Below are 20,297 nucleotides of genomic sequence, written 5' to 3' on the forward strand. Positions count from 1 at the left end.
TAAAATGATTATCTTTCACAAAGAGTTTGTAAAGAGTAATTTTCAGAAAAGGCGCAAATCGAAATCGGAGCGTGAAATTAAAAAAGACACAAGAAAAGAAAGATATCTTCTAATTTTTACCGTATATGGTATGGCTTAATAAATTGATAAATATAGCAGTTACACTGTTAAAAGGATAGTTTAGTTTATTACTTTTAAGAACCACTGTCATTTTCTCGTGGCTGCAAGTTTTTTACAAGTTTTCGTGATAAAAATTTTATCGTTTTAATTCATAATTTAATATACTGTTTGAGATTTCCTGGCCAATGTTTTTGACAAAATCCTTTGGTTCACCTTAACGCAAAGTGCTAAGACGAATGCCAATAGTTTTGTAGATGTAGATCGTCCAGGTTAGTATAGTCCTGAGAAGAACTGTTTTTGTTGATGTTGACTGACGTTTCAACAACCTTAGTGGTAGTCATCTTCAGAGTCAAATGAGGAGTAAACGTCAGGTTAGCCGTATTTGTTATCTGGTTCTTACGTCATTGTATTATAACGATACTCCCGGGTTCAAACCATTTACATAATGAATGCCAATGTTGACAGATAAATGATTTGTTCTGTGAAACCTAACGTAATTACTAGTTAGTTACTTAGTTCATTTTTTGGAGGGCAGTAACTTTTACTTAGCCATCCTACTTCTTGTTGTCTACTCACACTCCTCGTGCTACTATATGCAAATATTTTTGTGTTCACTGACTGCAGACACAAGCAAATACTGGACTAATACAATCTACAGGAAAGCAACGCTTCTCTTTTAATATGGTATTTTAAATACAGTACGACTAATGTTACAATTAACAAAACAAAATGTTTATATAAATTGATAAAAACCAGGTTGTATTAATTAAACATGACTCTTCTCTCATCTGTCCTTAAAACGCGAGTTATCTTCTAGCGATTTCCATCAAGTTGACCTTAGCAACAAAAAAACAAAGTCTGTTGTACAGTCGTTTTTATAAACGTCGGAAGTTTACAACTTTTTATCTTTGTTGACTTGACAACTGTCTTTTTTGTCTTGTTTATATTGATAAGATAATTTTTATTTGAAACCAAATCTTAATGTTTATTATGTTCTATGTCAACATTTCATTGACAAAATTGAACTAAAGGTGAGCTGGAACATAATACAGCTGATATAGTGACATGTCAAAGGTCTTTATAAAGTTAAAACGAAAAACTATATAATTTGAGATTCTCCGGTAAGATTTTAGAAACCAACCGTCATGTTTTGTAATCTATCGTGAGATTGTGCGTACTTTTACTGTCGTGTAATCTCGGGTTTTGATACTGGGACTTGATTTTTCAAATCATTTTTGGAGCTCCGATTTATGAAAGTCAAAAATTTTAGATATTCGATGTTTTGTTTGGCCATTTATGATTGCCAGTGCTGAATATTTCATCGTTAACAATGTTTTGCAACGTAGTTTGGGAAATTTTCAATGCAGTTTTCGGAAACTAAGTTTCGTAGCAACTTTTGCTGCAATCGTTGATTTAGCAGTTTTGCAATCACCTGTTGGTAATGAACAATAAATATTTATTGCCTGTTGGTTATTTTACGATATTAAACTCTCTCCAAAGCACTTCAGATTTGGCCAAACTCCGACGCTATCGTCAAAACATAATTTAACACATGAATATACGAAAAATAATTCATCAGCAAAATATTTTAAACATTTAATCAATTGACATGATTTTGAAATATTCAGCTGAAACCTAACAACTCATTATCTTTGCCCAAATAGAGAGAATGCTAAGAAACTCAAGCTGACTTCAAACAACAAGAACGTGGAGATCACTGATTATTCGTGAGTAACTTTTTCAAACATAATCACTGACACCGGCAAAGAAAGAGGGGGATTACCATTCATTAGTAATTTTTTTCCGTTTATTCATTTAAAAATACAAGCAAGTGTAATATGTTAAAAATTTACACCCCCTCTCAAAGAAATATCTTGTCTTGGCCCACTTAGCATAATTTATGCTGCATTGCAGACAATCAAAAAACGAGCGTGATGTAATTCAGCTCAGTGGGCGTCTTTGTCGAGTCAAAAAACACTAGCAACAATATTCATTCCGATGGGAAACAGTCAATACAATAAAAAACACAATAACGCTTGTTGGGAGCTTTAAAAAAATGCCGAAATTCGCAGGTTTTCCCATCGTGCTGCACTCAAGAACATCAAAACATTCCCAACGAGGTTCTCAAACATTAACTATATTCCCACAATTATTAGACCGCAATGTACTAAAGTTGACGAGCCAAAAAATTGCGGCATGCTAAGTTTTTCCTCCTTCGTCAACCCACACAATCTGTGGACTCTGTTTAATTGAATAATAACAGCATTGGAATAAACCTTTTGAAAGAAATGTAAAGTAATGTGACGGACTCGTTTCCTGGATATGTCAAAATATAAATACATTGTGTTTTGTTTATACCACCTCCATCTAATCTCCCGTTTTCTTCGATGCTTACGATGTATCAAAAAGATCCTCGGAATTTGAACAATGGAGACAGCGTTCCCACGAGATTGGTCTTGTTTGGTTGAGATATCGGCTGCTGTAACGTTTCTCTATTTTTCAAACTTGTGTATGTTGGCAAATTTTACAAAATCCATCATGCTGTGACTGTGAGATTAGAGGCTCAAATACACTCCATGCGAAACCGGCGTCATGGAACGGGCTTTAGGAATACGTAAGTGGGATGATTTTCGAAACCGAGCATCCCCAAAAGATTATGTAAGCTGTTCTTCCGTTATCTTCCGTCACATGGTCAAATTAGTACATTTTCATCCATTGCATCTTGTTGACTCTGTTAATATATCTGTAAAGACTTAAAAAGTTTTCGCAATAGGAAGAACAACTTGATTAGTAAAATACTACGTCATCCGACTTACGACATAATTCTTTCTTGTCGCTGTTGACCGGGAAAATGGACCATAAATTAGGTGAATTTAGATCCCCATTGATTGCTTGACAAATACAAGAATATAACGGCAAAATTCATACAAAAGAAGTTTTAGGTTTTAAATTGTCCTGTGAAAGGCTGTTACGTTTTGAAAATGAGCTACAAATATGGAAATGTTAATTTTTTTGTAACCTTGCTCGCGTCATAAAATTGAATTTTGTCGTGATGGCCACATTTTTACTCTATCGTAATTTCGTACGTTTTCAGCTGGTGTTATATTTGAAAACAATGATATTTTATGATTTGTCAATTTGTGTACTTTTAGATGAGTACAAATAACAATCGGAACCCTGATAATTGATTACTGATAAAGGCGTGACTTTCAAATGATTTCTTTCATTTCTTTGTTCTACACGTAACGTAGGTTTTTACTTCAATCAACAGTTCCAACAACCAACAAGATTACTGTCAAAATGCATTACTATTATTCCGATATTACTCGAGTGTTTAACCATTCAAAACGACAACAAATGATAAAATTTATCCACGACAGCTCATCTTTTTACAAATATACTGAAGATTATTTGGCGGCGTACCTTTTCGTACCCATTTCTTAGTGTTTATAGTTTTTTTGTCCCGAAAAAGGTATAGGGGCTTTATGCTGAAATACGAAGTGAACATGTTGGGCCATTTTTCCCGAATAAGTCTGTGCAATGAAGAAAAAATTGGCAAGAATGACCTAATATCTTCCCTTAGCCACGGTGACATTTGCATGTTCAAATAAAAGAGCTGCTTACGCAAAATTGAGGATAAGTGACATGAGCTGCCTAGATGCTAGATTGATGCCAACGTCGTTGGCATAGCAAACGATTGCGCCCTATAATATCAACAAGAATTAGCTATTGCGCCATTTTGTTCGTCAAATATGAAATGGACTATATTACGAAGAATTTGCTCATTTGAAAAGATTAGCAATGCGAAAGTAATTGCACGCATTTTCGGCGTTCAAAGGCACGCATTTGAACAGTACCTATCGATAGATCAATGATGTTTAACACGCCGGAAGTGAATCTAAAAAGACGTATGTCCAAATATGGTATCTAAACGATTGCTTCGCCATATACGGCGTTGATTTCCCCAAATAAGTATCCCGGCACGTGTGTTATTATTCCTTCTGCCATATAAAAAGCTTCCTACAACATGGACAACGATCAGAATGAAATAAGTGAGACTATCATCACTCAGGGAAACATTGAAACTTCGACTCAACAAAACAACGAGACAGTCACGGAAGGCGACATGCAGCAATCACAACAACAACAGCATTTACATAGGGGTGTAAAAAGAGATGTCGACGAAATAAACAGTAGCTCATCGGATCATGAGGATATTGAGGATAGTAAGATCGGTATTAAACCAGGAAAGAAAACTCGTGGTCGAGTGAAGATAAAAATGGAATATATTGATAATAAATTGAGAAGATATACAACTTTTAGCAAGCGGAAGACCGGCATAATGAAGAAGGTTCGTTCGTATATATACACGTCAATATAGCAATATTACGTCTGAGTTTTGTGCAATTGTGCCTTGAAATTTCTGCATTGATTGTTAAATACATCGCAAGACCATGCATGGACTTTATGAGCTTTTGATAATGAAGAAATATTGTCGATATTTTGTAGGCTTACGAGCTCAGTACTTTAACTGGCACACAAGTGATGCTTCTTGTTGCATCAGAAACAGGTCATGTCTATACTTTTGCAACGCGGAAACTTCAACCAATGATAACTTCAGAGAGTGGTAAAGCCTTGATACAGACATGCTTAAATTCTCCAGACCCTGCTCTCAACACTGTAGCCCTTGACCAACGTATGTCCGCAACTGGTTATGAAGAACCGGACCTTTCTTATTCTTCCCATGAAACTGCAGTCAATGGCGACAAGGTTTGTTCTTTCAACATTATTACTTATACAATAAAGTTTATAACATAGCTTTGTTTATTGAATTAAATTTCTTGTTACCTCTATTTTTCAATTTACTCGTATTCAAGTCAAAAGTTCTTTATACTCATTACTGGTTTTTCGAGATCGGCTACAAACGATTCTTTTTGACGTAAACAACGACGCCATTTTGTAAACGGCTTCACTTTAGTTCCTCTTTCTATGTTGGACGTGTTTTTTACTTTTTTTTGTGATTTTGCTGTAATTACTGTAAATGTTGCTCTTTTTTGTGATGAAGTGTTTAGTCTTCATTCATATTTCGCGTAAGTTTGCCATAAGGGCCATATATGGCTGGCATGTCTTTATAAGGGAGCACGTCAACACAAAAGTATTCCCATTTTAGGAAATCCAACAAATTTCGGGACTTTTCAATTTTCCCTTGAGAAATTCATAATGTCGGGTCATTAATTTATATAATATGTAATATCACGATTGTCATATTTCTAACAGTGGTTTCTATGTAGAGATAAATTGGTGATTTCGGCTTAGGTATTCAGGGAATTTCAAACATTTTGCTCTTGGCCGCTGTGTTAGGAATTAGCAGGATTATGCATGTTGTTGTAATGCGCATCAATCATTGTATGAATTCCCCTATGAAAGACGACTAATTTCTCGTAAAACTGTTGAGAATAGACCAATGTTTTGCTCATAAACTTTGTGTGTCTGACTAAACTTTGCTAATGGTTTCATTACAAGATAGACGATCGAACCTTGGAAAAAACTTGAATTTAATTTAAAGATTATGAAAAAATCTACATTCTGAAACTCCTGCCTCGGGTTCTAGCATAATTTCTTAGCATAAATGAACATTTCATGCGATAAAAAAGAGGAGACTTGTTATCACGAAAAAAACGTTTGTTTTTAAAGCCGAATGCATAACTCGCCGATGCAAGCATGATGATGATAAATTTGGCTACATAAGACATCTGTGTTGCATTACACTAATTAGTAAAATGATATCAAATGTCAGCATCAATTCTTTGGTATTTTATTTGAATGCAGACTTGATTTCTTGACATCGCTTTGCGTTCTAGCGATACATTTGAGTGCTCTTTTGTCTTAAATACAATACTTAAAAGAGATTTAATTGTTTGATTATCATTTCATATGAGTAGTTTACGTTGTACTAAATCCCAAAACCTGGGCAATTTCAAGTGAGCATACTGAAACGAGGCTCTTCTTACCGGTGTTAAGGTCAGAATTTGGGTATTGTTTGGGCAAAATAGGACATTAATGTATTTAATATGGTATTTCCCAGCACAGCTGTCCGGCTCATTTGCTGTTATAAATAGCTTCGACGACTTTGAAATATATTTTGATGAGCATTGATAGATTATTGAGCCAGATATATGTTGATGGTATTCCTTGATCGTCTTATGATGTACAAGATCTACAATGGATGATTTCGTTACTAAGCATTTCGATAAAAATGCTTATATGGCCTCTTATTTCAAGGTTCTTGTCCAGTTTAGGACATAAATGAATAGCGTGTGCTTCATGCTATGTCAATTGTTTGCTAACCATACATGTCTGTTCGGGGTGTCAAGAGTAAGTTGGAGATGTATTTATGAAGCCTTATGTGTAACTCTGACTTTGTCTTCAAAGAAAGGTTATTAAACCCTGTTTTCTCATTTTCTTTCGCGCATATCGCCTTCTTCCTAAGCTTTTTTTTCAACGAGAAACTTCAAATTCTAAGTTTTACACGTATAGCTACACTTTTTTACATGTTATTGCATTTTCAAACGAAAAAACATATTTGACTCTACAATAAAATAGATCTTGGCTAGGGTTCATTAGCATACCGCTATTTTGGTGTATTATTACAAGTATGCTAATATGTCAAAGATATCGACATAGTTGAGATATTTGCATTTACTTCTGAGATATTATTGTGGATTCTTCTTTGATGTAGCGAGTACATCTGATCAGGATAAAAGTTTCTTTGTTTAACCATTACATCACTACAAAATAAGAATCTGTCTGTATTCATGTTTTCTAATTTTTGCCTGGTGCATAAAGTAGACCTGTGGTGATTTGATATTTATGTTTTTGAGAGCCTCGTTGGTCCATTATAGTACTCTCGATAGAGCTCATTTTAGTTCATGATTGATGATTTGTACACTTTTTGTCGTTTTTTGTCGAACTGTTATCGGACCTTATGACCACCCGTCTGAAATAATTATAACAATTTAATTAATATAACAAGTGAACTATTGCTAATGAAGAAACTCTGACGAAACCTCGCTTATCTTACAAAGAATCGTTGTAATTGCGGAAAATTCTCGTTTGTTCTTTATGAAAGAATTACAAAAAAATGGGTAACTGGTAGTCCAACAGTAGGAGGACAAGCAGTTATGTCCAAGTGCTACAAAAAATTCTTTAAAAAATGAGAAAATCAATTTAAAAACCGACAAATGTAAGGCTTGAAAAATGCTTCCGTTAACGTAAGTACTTGAGAAACTTCAATGCAGTTAATGTTCGTGAGTAGATCCTTACTCATATAGCAGGTGAATGAGGTATATCTATGTTCTTCTAGAGGGTTGAGAGGTTCATCTGTATTCTTCCAAAAGGTTGTATGGAACCCTAGCCTGAAGTTTTTAGCAAGGTGCACTCTTGCTCTGTCAAAGTATACAGCTCTTTAGCCTGTAATAATACATAATAATAGCCTATTATACAGTCAATGCATCCCTCTAAACACACCCCGTTATTGTTTAACAATCATACTCGCAACATTATGTGAAAGCTGTACTTTATTCTGTTGGGTTCTTATGTACCAATGGTTTCTTAGGTAACAATATTAAAACTTCTAATATTGTTATTTGAATTATTTGCTCTATTTCACTGTTATTTTCCCATAGATCTCTCGTCCACTTCTAAGGCAATATTGTTCGAAAATATTGACACTTGATTTAGCGGTATACCTTTACAAGGTGATCTAGACTATTTTTGGAAATGATTTCCAATTTGTTAGCCCTTTTACTTTCAACTGGGTGTGATAATTAAAGAGGGCGGCGTATCTGAATTTTTTATTGTGGGCTTGTTGCCATAGTGATGACATGAACACTCGACCCTCGCAAAGTGTTTTTTATTGTGATTCTTTGAGTTTTCTCATCTTTCTTTTCATTGTGTAACATATATACGTCACATCATACTTAGTGAAGTAGAAAATGAAAGCTTGTTAGGATAAGAGAGACGAGCATTTAGATATTGACATCAGTTCATTGGAGTAGCTCAGAAGAATGTTGCCAATGGATTGTCATTATAACGTTCAGCGGACAAAGTGGATTTTTCCACAGTCCGGGATTTATTTTTTATCGCATTTGTACTCTCAAGTTGTAAATAGAAAATAAGATAGTAACTGTTGCCTCTATACAATATGACTACATATAGTCATTTAGGAACGTGTCAATATCTTGATCATTTTATATTTTCTTGCCGAAAACTTCTGTTTATTCCGTGTTCCTGTAATGATGTGCTATGGAATGATACTCGACTGTAATTGGCTGGTTTTGCTGTAGTTATTCCCATACAACAAAGTAAAAATCTATTATAGTTCAGAATATGTAATAAAGTTGCAATATATATATTAACAGTGCAAATTCATAGCAAATATTACCATATATTATCATAACAATACCCGTAACAATGCCAAAACAAATCGTTTTTCTCTTGGTCCACTGACACGTGACATTCACTTGGTTTAAACTCGTTATTTTATTGAGGAAAATTATTACTTCTTTCTAGTCGAATGAACTTTTTTCAAATACTACAATGAAATCACGTTATGATTTTTACGAGACCTGAAATATATGATATATGTATCTATGTATGTGGTAACAGGTGAAATCTCTTATTGTGAAACATTCCTTTGAATGATCTTTTTGCACATTAAACGAAACAGATGTTGTATCTATTCTAACCGTCTGTCAATCATATTTTGCCTAGGACGGGAAAGCATCCATATTCCTGAATCAGAATATCGACTTAAATCAAGCTGGCAGCGGTTCCATGACCGGAATCACTTTGCAAACAGCTGGAAATGGTTCTTTTCCGATGACTACCTATTTACCACCATCAACAACACAAGCATTGAACGCGTCTAAGTCTGGTGTCCAATCCCTTTCAGTCCAGACCGTGCATGGTGCAGGCTACGCTACGATATTTTCACCTCCAGGAGCAACTTTCCCTAATGGAGCATATCAGTTGGGTTCTGGTGGGCAGCAACCTCTTCCTCAGGTAAGCATTTCTTTTTTCGTGTGTTTGTGTATGTTGGATTTGTACCATTTCAGAGTTACAATCTCATATCACGTTCCTTTCTTACGTACTTTACATGTTCCATTTTAAGGTGGTTAATCCACATCTCCACCGAATGCAGGCAGCAACAACATCTGCAAACTCACACATGGACTCGACGGTGACGTCACATAATCATCACGGAAGTCCCGAGCATGCTGGCGGTGAGAGTCCAGGCCACCACAGACATATGTCAGGCGTTCCAATCAACGTTTTGTCCATGCCAGGAAACGAGAGCAGTCAGAACAATGCCGCGGTCTACACCAGTGGGAATATGCCATTGATTTACAACTCTGGTAGTTTACTGTATGCTACACCTCCTACCACTCAAAATGATGGCGATTCATCTGTTCAGTCACATATTGTTATGCATGATGGTAACATTGTTACCAATCAAGGTATTCCTGTTTCTTTACAACATGTACCAACGCAACTCCAGGTAAATATCTCATTGTGTATGTCATTGTACATATAATTTTTTTTTAAATAAATATCTTCTCACCAAGTATTAACCTTATTCCTCACAGGTGCATCAGGAATACTCGAATTCGTTGCAGCATCATTCAAATGGGATGCATGACAACCACAATTCTACAAATGAAATGGTAGGATTGGTCGATCCCAGTTCTCTTACTGTGCACGCGGAAGGAGCAATGGAGAAGAACATGGGCTCACATAAATAATGACGTCGTTTGCTCATGCTGTTGCAGAAGAAAGAACGACTGCGTTCTATAACGCAATCACACATTACGTCATGTTGACGTAATTGTCTTTAGTGATTGACGTTTCTTGCCATTGCGGAATTGATTGCGTTAGGATGTAAAGAAGTCATGTGTTATTGTATGGTTCGATGTACTGGTTGTGGGAACCATCTATCGTAAAGGATACGGCATGTGTTGTTTGTCTTTTGGCGTGGATTTCTTTTATTTGGTGTTAAAAGCTCGGTGTTCATGGTTTTAGGATTTCTATTAAAATTGAGAACAATTTGAGGAAATAATATGTATTTTTTGAAAGGTGACGATATCCGCTCTTTGTTTTTAATCGAAAAGCAGTTCTTCCTCATATGAACTCAGGAGCTGCCAAAAAATCACATGATAAACATAACGGAACATTATTGTTCCGTTCGCACGCGGAACCGGAAAGATGGCGTGATGTTTAAAGAAGGCGTGAAGAGTGCCTTTGAAGTATTGATAGTCGATTTTAATTGTGACGAGACATAACATAACATTATTGTTAGAAAATAATTTGTACATTCCGATTGTATATAGTATTTTGTAGTAATTTGTAAATAACCACAGTGTTATCATAGATTCAGCGTTTAAAGAGATGTATAACATAACAATTGTCGACGTGTTTCGTTAAATTCACTGAGTTTCAAGAAGCAGTTCTATTTCTTCCTGCGGTGCTCGAATCCTCAATTCCTTTTCCACCATCATGTCGTAAACATCTTGGTACAATTCAGGAAACAGCTTCACTATATCCAAGTACAAAGCCTGAATAAAGAAAAATTATTTCTTAAAGTACCACGACAAGAACTATAATAAAATTATACAATGTTTGCTAGCTCTTAGTTGATGACCAACATGAGATAAAGCAACTTTGTGTAATGTGAATACACGTTAATTAGCAAACAGCTGACCATAAATTATCTAATTAACACAAAACCAAAATTTCTGTACTTGACAGATAAGCATACAAAAACTTGTTTAAAAGAAATTCCTTACAAGTTCAGCATGATTCATAGGCACTTAAAAGGAAATGCAGATCTCGAACTAACCTTAACCCAAGCACAATTTTGTAACGCTTGATAAAATATTGCTTTTGCTTGACGTAAATTACCATTGTCTACCTCAAACTTTATGTATGATCTCCATATAGCTACACAATGTCTGGCACTTTTATGGTGGATAGCTCTCTCGTACACTGATCTCAAACGATGCATCACACCCGTGGGGGAAGGTTGAGTTGAATAAATTGCCTAAACAAATGCACAAAATCTTCAATGTCTTTCAATGAGATAGTTTCCCTTTTCGGGAAAATGGAGAAGAGTTTATTCAAAGTAGCATAAAAATTAAAATCAAACGATTTTTTATCAAACGGCAATGTTTTACAGCACACCTGTGTAAAGTCGTTGCTGTCCATCAAGGCAGATTGAATGGTTTTATGTCTGTGCTGCTCATACTTTATAGCGAAAAACCATGGAAACGGCGTCGAACTCTTGTCGAGCACGTGATCAAAATGGCGTCTGATCGTGTAGGAGGTAAATGACTTTAGTTGAACGTTTACGAAAGACTGGAGAAAAAATGGGTTCTCTGGAAAAGATTTCAATGACGCGTCGAGAATATCCCTCAATGGTTTGATTGAACAGAAGTTGGTCTCTAAATGATAACGATACAATCTACTGTAAAAGATCATCACGTCTTCGTTGTACTTCGAACCAAAAAATGAAGTTATTTCCATTGATTGTAATGCAGTTAACATGGCGCTCAAAATTTTTATGGCTTCGTCGATGCCTGCACTCCAATATTGAAATATAGAGTAACATATTGTGAAATTAATCACGAGCTCTTTTTTCTTATCTGTCATTTCATCGAACAGACGTATATCCTGGAGAAGAAGGAGGTTCCTATCTTGCAGAGATTTCCTATTCTTTAAAATTTGAGCTGGGGTAAGCTGAGCCGATGATCCACTCACAAGAGAAATTATCGCGATTATGACTGCATTTTTTACGGCTTCTGAAGCAATCTTTTTTTCTTTCTTTAATCCCATCTCCAGTTCACAATACATTCGAACAAAACGAAAATTATTCATGCTTACGTTCTCATCATTAACACTTCTTGATTGCCCCAACACTGACGTCACTACGCTTCTAGCCTCGTCCCAGTTTCCGTACACGAACTCGAGTTGTACGTAAGCAAACCAAAGATTTAAATTGTTACGATGCTGTTCTAACTTCAACAAAGACTTGGCCAGTTTACGTACACTCTTGTAAATATGTTTGCTGAGTGGTCTTCCTGATTCTGTGAGAAGTTTTGTTTCGAAACTAAGCCAGTGAAAACAAACTTTGCTCTGAATATCTCCACCGAAAACGCGTAAAGATTGATGGAATGTATTACGAAGAAAAAGTATGCGAGAGGAGTTGATTTTTGTCGCATTTTCGTATCCGTCGATGAACGATGTGAACTGCTGCTCATCTTGTAGAAAGAGCTGAACTATTTCATCGCATTCTCGATGAAGAACATTTAAAGAAGCACCAAGAAAGGACAAAAAACAGCAAAGAAGGCGGAAACGAATCTCTTCACGAGAGAATTTGAAAAGAACGAAATTTATATCATGGAAAAGAACAACTCTGTCAGGATCATCGTCATCTTCGTGATCGCTAGACTTCTTTGGATACCATTGCTCATCGTCACGTGACGTTTCCAATTCCAACCAGTACATGGACTTTTGAGAATGATCAATACCTACCTGAGAGGTCGACAAAACATTTTCAGATGCTGTCGTTGGGAATATATCACGAAGAGAGACAACTTCCCCTTTTCGACTCTTCTGCCCTTCCATCCAACATCCCCAACCTTGTGCGTTATCTTCGCCGAACCTGGGTACTTCGCTGTCCCAGAAATCCTCAAAAGTAGATCGCAGTAGACTTTCATCATTAACATCACTCGGAGGGAAACAGTTGTACTCGATCAATGCTTGAAATGCTGCAACAGCCTTCTCAGTTTGCCCTGAAAGTAAATGAAAATGTAACCTCTCATTAACGTTGCACGTGCCATAAACGTATCGTTACTGGCAAAAAAATTACAGCAAACATTTACCTGAATGAATTAGAAACAACAAAAGCTGAAGCACTATTTGAAGCATTCCTTCTTCGATGTCATTTTCAGGTTGATGAGATGTGAAATGGCCAGATTGAATAGCAGATAAAGTCGTGAAACACTTGGTGTAAATGGCTACGGTTGTCGTTATCGAGAAAACGGAGAAACAAGACTGAGAGAAGAGAAGATAATGTCTCCATAGAGAGATGCGCTGAGGTTGATAAAACAATAACTGTTTCCATTTCTCTAGCACTTTTTCACTACTCATGATTTCCGAGCAAACATCCATGAATACAAGAATCAATTCCTTACACGAAGGATTCTTTTCAACAGCCTGTTCCAAAACGGAGCACTTCTTTTCCAACGATAACTTATTGAATTTTTGGTATTTTTCAACTCCCGTATTAAGCAAGGATTCTGCAGTAGAATTGACCTGCAATGCTTGATGATCGGCCAAGGCTAACCAAGCATCAACATCATTCACATTTTCCCTAACTCTCTGATTCAAATCTCGCGTCTTGTTTAAGAGTACAGACACATGGGATTCATTGGGATCAATAGGGGATTCTTTATCGTCAGTCACATGTTTTACAGGTAGCTCAAGAGGGACATAAGAGAAATTATTGCTGAAACCAAATCCAACATTTCCAGTTTTATCCAGGGCAATCACATCATCTGATGAATGAGTATGAACTTCCCAATATCTGCATGAAGATTTTTTCTTGTCCTTTCTTTTTTCAAACGATTTCCAGTCATTATATCCAAGGCATTTCAGTTTAGGGTTTGTAAAATGAAGGGCAACATCAAGTCGATACAAACCTCCAAATCCAATATTATTGTAATCAGGTTTTTTATGAACACGATACGCTTCATCAATGTCTAAGCCAGATTCTTCGATCCAAATGGTCGAAGGACGCTTACTCAACTTTGAAATAATATCATCGCTGTTTTTTTTACATTTTTTCCGTTTATTTTTCCTAGATTTCTCCTTTTTTCTACGCTTTCTCCTAGCTCTTCTTTCTTCTGAGCTTTCTGCTTTCGTTGTTTCTTCGTCATCACTAGATTGACTCGATTCTAATCCAAACCCTTCCTCCTCTACTTTAGGACAATCCTCCTTCGCCCCTTCGTCTTTGTAGCTCTCATTTGAGAGCCAGGCAAATGACTCTACGAAATCGAAAGATTATTTGTTTTTGTTATACACAAATACCATAGCAATAGGCCAATAGCAAATTAATAATGGCTTCTAGGTTGTTACCAACTTAACATACCTTTAGAATTCAAAGAGGGAATAGATACAGATGGAAACAAACACGAACTTTGTACAGCATTTTCTTTTTCGTTCGAAGTTGGAGATGTACAAGGAAATAATAAGCTTTTGTCACACATCTCTAAATTTCACTTCTATCCGCCATCTTTAGTTACCAGTCTCTGGCTTTCTTTCTCGGCCATAACAAAACCCGCCAAGCGCGGGAACTTCAAAGTTTGTTTGTCTTTTTTGGCTTTCAAAACAAAACCTATCAACAAAAACCTTTTGAAACGAGAAAGTTCGCTTGTAGAATAAAGTAAACAAACTTTTAAAACACGTTTTATATGAATAAAGCAATTTTCTATGAGTGAGAAAACAAAACTTTCGAAAGTACGAGATATCCTTGATTTGGTGGACGAAATGGGACAAGGTCATTCAGACAAAAGGTATTCCTTAAAAACAAAAAGAAAAGAAGAGAAGAGATTACTTTATCTTGGTGTGAAGAGAAGAAAAACAAAGACGCTCACAAAAGAGCAGAGTACCTGCGAAAAACCTGAAAAAATAAAATTGACCAAAGCTGTTATCGACCCTTCTCGTTTAAACGAGTTTGCTAAAAGATCTGAGATGGTTTCTTTCTTCAAGTTGTTTGGTACGTAAATAGTCAAAATAGACTTTTTTTCGTTGCCAATTTTTAGCATATTCAATAAATTATAATGGTCTCTGATATAGATGACGACCTTATCCAAGATTTTCTCTGGATGGACTCTTGCACAAGAATATCAGACAAAGTAATATCTGAGTTTGTTGTTTACTCGAAATGATGCTTTAAAGTCAACAAGTGAATTTTGATTTCAGTATTTGCTCGCAATGGTCTACGTCTATTTCAAACGGGCCGAGCTCACCAGATTTGAATACACAAGAGATAATTTTTTCCTGGCTTTGTGAGTAAAAATGTTGTATTTTCAAACTTCTATGGAACTTCAACAGCTTACAATAATTTATGAAATACTCAGGTATTTGGCAAATGACATGGAAGAAGACGACGAGGATGTAAAATTTGACATCCTTCCTTGGGCATTGGGCCATAAATGGAGCGATTTATATCCCAAGTTTTTACAGAAACGCGATAGATTGTGGAAGAAAATGAACTACAGGGCAGTTGTGAGTTGTAGGACTTGTGAAGAGGCAAGGATAAATCATTGATTGCGATTTTTAAATCTTTACCGAGTCAAAATAAAATCATAAAAATTCCTGCTTTTCTATATTTTAGGTCATGTCCATAGTGCCTGGTCATCCAATATGGAAGCGAACAAGAAAACCTCATCACGGTGGAGCATTTCCCGACATATCTATAGATGATGTCGATGTGACTCCTCGTGGGCCAGGATCTAGTCCCTTATATTGTAAGGAATGTGATGACTTAAATGATTCTGGATCTTCTGGTTACCTATCTTCACCTCAGTCTAAACAGGTGTTTTTCAAAGGTATAGTTAACGTTCAACCTGATATTGAATTGGTTCAATTGGCTCATAATTGCGCTCAAACTAAGTTCATTATCCTCACCATCACTTCTCTATTGAAAAGGGAATAAAAAAGCGAAGAAAAATTCTGTTGAAAATGAAGAATAAGAAAACAAGTGTATTTTGATATTTATGATGACGTCAGTTCCGTCTAAAGAAAAGGAATAATCATTGAATGGACAAGTTTAGAAACAGTGTTTCCACCATGTACTCATTAATTAAATTGTACATAAATCATTTATTATTAAAAAAACATGTCGTAGTACATATAATCAAATAGATTAAAAAATGTTGTTAAAATAGAATCCGCCATAACTGAATTTAAGCATGTAATAACTAATAAGCGAACAGTTGTAAATTTACGCTTGTTTTCATGTTCATAAAGAAAACCTATTCTTCATTTGAATTTATTTCCTTCTTTTTTCTGCCTCGTTTTTCTTTTTGCTTTTTGATGGGAGTGCTGATTGGAACGTCGGTCTATAAATGAAAACCAAGACGTTACTTTTTGCAATTGAATACCTATCATCAAGCGTAGGTCAGAATTTACACTCATAGAATACCTTGGGCTTTCTCTGCTTTTCACATTTTGTCTTCGACCTTGTTGATAGACGCTTTTTATTCAACGTTTCGCCAGTTGAGCTGAATACTGTTGTTGGACACGTTGAACTAATCTCTGTGTGTAGAAATTTAATACATGAAAGATTCACTTATTGTGCACGAAGTTCGGGTTTACCTACCTTTACTGTTATCAGATAATGCAGGACATCCATTAAAACGTGTTCCTGCTAAAGTCTCTTCTACATTAGGACTTTTGAGTAGGTTTTCAATAAATGAAGGATCATCATAACAATAAGACTCTCGTGACGAAAAAATAGGGCTCACCGGATAAAGGCTTGAAAATGATAAGCAAAAATTGCCTTGTTCATTACAGATTTCTGTTATCTGTTCTTGTAAGACTGTCAAATCTCAAGTCTACTCACGTTGGAGCAATTTCTCCATCCATTTCATTCCAAAATCCACTACACCACTCAATGTCGTGATTGTCGTCTACTCCAGTCTCTTCATTGCAGTTTTTTGCTGACCCGTGACAACAGTTTGGAACACTGTCAACATTTTTTGAAGCAGCTCGATAATTGAACATTTCTATTTGCTTGTGTTTTTTATGCTGAATTCGCATGTGTATATTCAAACTGTTATTCATAACAAAAAAAACCAATTTTCCGCGTAAAACATGGAGATGTCGGTGATCAATATTCATTTTCACTATCCCTCGGAAACTGTCGTTGAATATTCGTCCGAAAAAAATTGCTTCATGCAATTTCATTGGTCTGGTTAACCGTCGCTTTGTAATCGGAATTTTTTTCGAAGTAGACTGGGTTGACAAGACAAAATTTTTCGACCAATCACATCACATCTTTTTGAACAAAGACGTTTCTCAAAGTCGTCAAAATTTTCCGAAGTGAACTTTTATATTGCTACAAACTTAAATTTGTTGGACGCTGGTCGTTTAACTTTTTTTCTTGCAAAAACAACTTTTAATTTTGTGAAAAGTTAATTCTGGTGATGGACGTTTACCTATAAACCAAGACTACGCGATATTGGTGCGTGGAAGGCAGCAAAAAATTTAGACATCGATTTGGTAAGAAAAATTTTTGATATCTTTCGCATTTTTTTACATAGCTAAAATTTTAATCGTTCTTTTGAATGTCCTCAAAGCAGGGAATTTTCTTGCTGGATACAAGAAGATCGATCATGGAGCATTTTCACGTTGAAAATGAAATGGCAAGTAAGTTAACAGCAAGTCCTGCGTTTCAAATATCAGACAGCAAAAATGATGTTGCCTATGGCAAAGAAAATGAAAATTCAGTAAAAGTCGTGTTTTATGACAACAAAGGAATCATGGCAGAAACGCAAAAAGAGTAAGTATTGATTGCATCTCAAAGGGTTAAAATAACATTTTTTCAGTCATCTGCTTAAATTCATGAAGATTAACAACTGAAGACCAAACCGCGAAACATGGTGGAGCTCCAGATAAAAACGAAACAGTTGAAAACCTGCGTGAACTATCGATTTCATCTGATGTATATTGCGGCGAACAATTTGGACAAGAGATTTTACACTTGATTGGTAGGTTGTTCTTATTAAATACTTCAACGCATTCAATTCATCAATACCCAATGTTTAAATTCTGAAAATTGTATTAACGTGTCTTACTTGAATTACAGAGCATGGGCACCATTCAGAGAACTGGAACGATAGTTATTATGAAAATATAGCAACAGAATCATTTACACCGTCCGTCCAGATAGAGAGCGCCCCACTAGTTCCAGCTCAACAAAGTGTAAATGGCAGCGTAACATCAATGAAAGACTCAACTCTCACTCTTTCTCTGCTTAACTCAACCTCTGATGACTCCTCTCAAGCTTTGTATTTAAAAAATGCTGAAACAAGCACAGGAATAAGAAACAGGAGTATAGATCATAACTATTGCGTGTATCCAAAGTCACTTCCAGTGAGCTATTACGGGGCAATAAGCAATGGCACATGGGCGAATATTGACCAGGTAAAATGCAAACTGCATTTTAATCAAATACCATGATTTAATTCATTTTATTTGAACTACCTTCAAGTATGAACCGCAAATGGATCAGGAGAAAATGATGAGAATGAAAAGAAGGAAAGAAAAGAATCGAGAGTGTAGTCGACAGTTTCGTATGAAACAGAAACACAAGGAGGAAAGCCTAAAAAATGGCAGGGTACAAAAAGCACAACAGCTGAACGAATTGAGAAGAAATGCTGAAACTTTAAAGGCAACACTTTCAAGAGTGGCTGCTCAGTGCTGTGCTAAATGTTCAAAGACAAGGCAGTTACTAAATCAGTACACACTGGGTGATAAGGAAAATATAAATCCACATAAAAATACTAATATTAAGAAATAAGTCACCTGAATTGCTTAAGGGTGAAAATTTTACAATGCAAATAATATATTTAGAGTTTGAAAATCTGACACTTACTTTAAAATAATTTTTCAAGTCTGCCATTAACGTTTTATTGTTTCAAATTACTAAAATTTGTAAATTTGAACAAAATATTATAAAGACTAAAATAAAAGATTTATCAGCATTATTCATAAGCAGGAAAAAGATAAACTGCCTTTGAACAAAGATCATTGTCTAAACCATCTGTAAAGATTACCTTGTTCCTTTTTTCCATGTCATATTGAGGGAACTCAAACAGGTTTCTATTGCTATCATGCAAATCTAACCAGGAACACAAAAAATAATGTCTGGATTTCCCTTGTCTAGCTATAAGATACACATTTCCAATTTCTAATGACTGAATTGGTGTTGTTTCACATCGAAAGGCATTGATTTTTGCCAATTCAGCATTGTCACACTTCCTTGACGATATCTCTTGAAGGCTCAGAAGAAATCCTAAAATCATCATGTCATTGAAGTCAGGTTTAAAAAAACATCATTTGTATTGAGAACAATTAGCCATGGCTTAACTACTTTATTAATTTTGAAAAATTGTACCTGTCAAAACAGCCCAATGTGCTTTGTGACCTTGTTTTAAACATGGTGTGTGATTTCTGTCAGCATCATAAGGCACCAAGACTGGATAACCTTGGTATAAATGTTCTATTAAACTCTTGTACTTCTCCAACCCATTATGAATAACTTTGTACTTAAGATTATAAAATATTTTTGCCAGTACTCCCATGTCATGAGCAGAAAACATCTCGCCATCATTAGTAAAACCATTATCTTTGGCAACTCTCAATAGATTTGGTATATCATTGTAAGGTTTACTGACTTTTAAAATATCAGCAGCAATCTTTAAGGCGACTAATCCGCAGCTAAAAATGATTAAGAAACTGCTTAACACACCAGTTTGTACAAAAACGTAACTCGTTATGCAAATCGAGTGATTGTTATGATTATACTGATCGATATGGTAAATTAGTAATAACCACTAATTTGCGCAATGCTTGGGTTGTTGGAATTGAAAATACTTCATATTTGTTAAACCTACGTGGGGCCATCTTGAAGGCAAGCTATAACATCGTTATTATGATAAAACCAACGTAGTTTCGAAAGCTCTTCGGCATTGCTTTGTCCATTTAAGAATTCTTCGCAAGTATTTAAAGCCGACTTTGTAGCTGAATCATTAAGGTCATTGCCCAATAATGTTGCTGCCGATTTCAAAATGTTTTTCCTTTCTGGTAATTGCATCTTATTAGGCAACACCGGCGGTGCCGGAGCTAAGGGAATTTTACATGGTTTATTTGAATTTGAAGCTTCGTCCACCATTTTGTTTTGTGTCATTTTTATTTGCTGTGAAAGTTGACTGACACTTATGTCATTTTTGGGGACTGGGTTGGCTCTCAAAAAGTCCTCCGTCCGTACCATAGATATATTCTATGGTTGTGCTATGGTTCGAACCATAGATCCGAACAGTGGGTCTCATCCA

The 20,297-nt window shown here is 35.7% G+C and overlaps 5 protein-coding genes and 2 long non-coding RNA genes across 9 annotated transcripts; 3 read left to right on the plus strand and 4 right to left on the minus strand.

Annotated features, from left to right (window-relative positions):
- Positions 1–773: 773 nt before the first annotated feature.
- Positions 774–3,507, minus strand: LOC124442795. The gene is made up of 2 exons (XR_006947361.1): positions 2,482–3,507; positions 774–956 (listed from the first exon to the last, which is right to left on the minus strand). It is a non-coding gene; the product is annotated as an uncharacterized LOC124442795 (long non-coding RNA).
- Positions 3,508–3,785: 278 nt separating this feature from the next.
- LOC124442790 (serum response factor-like) lies at positions 3,786–10,582 on the plus strand. The gene is made up of 5 exons (XM_046993285.1): positions 3,786–4,471; positions 4,630–4,890; positions 8,893–9,183; positions 9,293–9,679; positions 9,768–10,582. The coding sequence occupies exons 1-5, from the start codon at positions 4,148–4,150 to the stop codon at positions 9,921–9,923; spliced, it is 1,419 nt and encodes a 472-aa protein (XP_046849241.1). The 5' UTR covers positions 3,786–4,147; the 3' UTR covers positions 9,924–10,582.
- On the minus strand, positions 10,419–14,482 carry LOC124442788 (nuclear exosome regulator NRDE2-like). 2 transcript variants are annotated; one of them, XM_046993282.1, is made up of 5 exons: positions 14,327–14,482; positions 13,059–14,222; positions 11,359–12,968; positions 11,090–11,218; positions 10,419–10,733 (listed from the first exon to the last, which is right to left on the minus strand). In XM_046993282.1, exons 1-5 carry the CDS (start codon positions 14,442–14,444, stop codon positions 10,605–10,607), a joined length of 3,150 nt encoding a protein of 1,049 aa, XP_046849238.1. In that variant the 5' UTR covers positions 14,445–14,482; the 3' UTR covers positions 10,419–10,604. The 2 variants fall into 2 exon arrangements, with proteins under 2 accessions (XP_046849238.1, XP_046849237.1); XM_046993281.1 differs by having other exon boundaries at positions 11,018–11,218.
- Positions 14,483–14,667: 185 nt separating this feature from the next.
- LOC124441748 (speedy protein A-like) lies at positions 14,668–16,230 on the plus strand. The gene is made up of 5 exons (XM_046992214.1): positions 14,668–14,953; positions 15,034–15,092; positions 15,160–15,245; positions 15,318–15,489; positions 15,575–16,230. Exons 1-5 carry the CDS (start codon positions 14,668–14,670, stop codon positions 15,893–15,895), a joined length of 924 nt encoding a protein of 307 aa, XP_046848170.1. The 3' UTR covers positions 15,896–16,230.
- A 20-nt stretch (positions 16,231–16,250) lies between these two features.
- Positions 16,251–16,674, minus strand: LOC124441993. 2 transcript variants are annotated; one of them, XR_006947054.1, is made up of 3 exons: positions 16,562–16,674; positions 16,385–16,497; positions 16,251–16,301 (listed from the first exon to the last, which is right to left on the minus strand). It is a non-coding gene; the product is annotated as an uncharacterized LOC124441993 (long non-coding RNA). The 2 variants fall into 2 exon arrangements; XR_006947053.1 differs by having other exon boundaries at positions 16,385–16,674.
- A 902-nt stretch (positions 16,675–17,576) lies between these two features.
- LOC124441749 lies at positions 17,577–18,427 on the plus strand. Its single transcript, XM_046992215.1, has 3 exons — positions 17,577–17,743; positions 17,812–17,951; positions 18,050–18,427. Exons 1-3 carry the CDS (start codon positions 17,577–17,579, stop codon positions 18,421–18,423), a joined length of 681 nt encoding a protein of 226 aa, XP_046848171.1. The 3' UTR covers positions 18,424–18,427.
- A 363-nt stretch (positions 18,428–18,790) lies between these two features.
- LOC124443005 (UPF0692 protein C19orf54 homolog) lies at positions 18,791–20,236 on the minus strand. Its single transcript, XM_046993533.1, has 3 exons — positions 19,860–20,236; positions 19,361–19,683; positions 18,791–19,258 (listed from the first exon to the last, which is right to left on the minus strand). The coding sequence occupies exons 1-3, from the start codon at positions 20,234–20,236 to the stop codon at positions 18,948–18,950; spliced, it is 1,011 nt and encodes a 336-aa protein (XP_046849489.1). The 3' UTR covers positions 18,791–18,947.
- Between the last annotated feature and the right edge of the window lie 61 nt (positions 20,237–20,297).

Source organism: Xenia sp. Carnegie-2017, unplaced genomic scaffold, assembly GCF_021976095.1.
Source record: "Xenia sp. Carnegie-2017 unplaced genomic scaffold, XeniaSp_v1 HiC_scaffold_20, whole genome shotgun sequence".
Lineage (NCBI taxonomy): Eukaryota > Metazoa > Cnidaria > Anthozoa > Malacalcyonacea > Xeniidae > Xenia > Xenia sp. Carnegie-2017.

What these genes read in the sequence shown, in the direction of transcription:
- LOC124442790 (XM_046993285.1), top strand. Translation starts at nt 4,148, where the DNA reads ATGGACAACGATCAGAATGAAATAAGTGAGACTATCATCACTCAGGGA. An exon ending in AGACCGGCATAATGAAGAAG is followed by an intron (nt 4,472 to 4,629) that starts GTTCGTTCGTAT and finishes GATATTTTGTAG; the next exon opens with GCTTACGAGCTCAGTACTTT. An exon ending in CTGCAGTCAATGGCGACAAG is followed by an intron (nt 4,891 to 8,892) that starts GTTTGTTCTTTC and finishes TATTTTGCCTAG; the next exon opens with GACGGGAAAGCATCCATATT.
- LOC124442788 (XM_046993281.1), bottom strand. Translation starts at nt 14,444, where the DNA reads ATGTGTGACAAAAGCTTATTATTTCCTTGTACATCTCCAACTTCGAAC. An exon ending in TCCCTCTTTGAATTCTAAAG is followed by an intron (nt 14,223 to 14,326) that starts GTATGTTAAGTT and finishes TCGATTTCGTAG; the next exon opens with AGTCATTTGCCTGGCTCTCA. An exon ending in GTTGTTTCTAATTCATTCAG is followed by an intron (nt 12,969 to 13,058) that starts GTAAATGTTTGC and finishes ATTTACTTTCAG; the next exon opens with GGCAAACTGAGAAGGCTGTT.
- LOC124441748 (XM_046992214.1), top strand. Translation starts at nt 14,668, where the DNA reads ATGAGTGAGAAAACAAAACTTTCGAAAGTACGAGATATCCTTGATTTG. An exon ending in TTCTTTCTTCAAGTTGTTTG is followed by an intron (nt 14,954 to 15,033) that starts GTACGTAAATAG and finishes TCTCTGATATAG; the next exon opens with ATGACGACCTTATCCAAGAT. An exon ending in GCACAAGAATATCAGACAAA is followed by an intron (nt 15,093 to 15,159) that starts GTAATATCTGAG and finishes TTTTGATTTCAG; the next exon opens with TATTTGCTCGCAATGGTCTA.
- LOC124443005 (XM_046993533.1), bottom strand. Translation starts at nt 20,236, where the DNA reads ATGGTACGGACGGAGGACTTTTTGAGAGCCAACCCAGTCCCCAAAAAT. An exon ending in TGCCTTCAAGATGGCCCCAC is followed by an intron (nt 19,684 to 19,859) that starts GTAGGTTTAACA and finishes AATCATTTTTAG; the next exon opens with CTGCGGATTAGTCGCCTTAA. An exon ending in ACATTGGGCTGTTTTGACAG is followed by an intron (nt 19,259 to 19,360) that starts GTACAATTTTTC and finishes TGATGATTTTAG; the next exon opens with GATTTCTTCTGAGCCTTCAA.
- LOC124441749 (XM_046992215.1), top strand. Translation starts at nt 17,577, where the DNA reads ATGGAGCATTTTCACGTTGAAAATGAAATGGCAAGTAAGTTAACAGCA. An exon ending in ATGGCAGAAACGCAAAAAGA is followed by an intron (nt 17,744 to 17,811) that starts GTAAGTATTGAT and finishes AAATTCATGAAG; the next exon opens with ATTAACAACTGAAGACCAAA. An exon ending in AGAGATTTTACACTTGATTG is followed by an intron (nt 17,952 to 18,049) that starts GTAGGTTGTTCT and finishes CTTGAATTACAG; the next exon opens with AGCATGGGCACCATTCAGAG.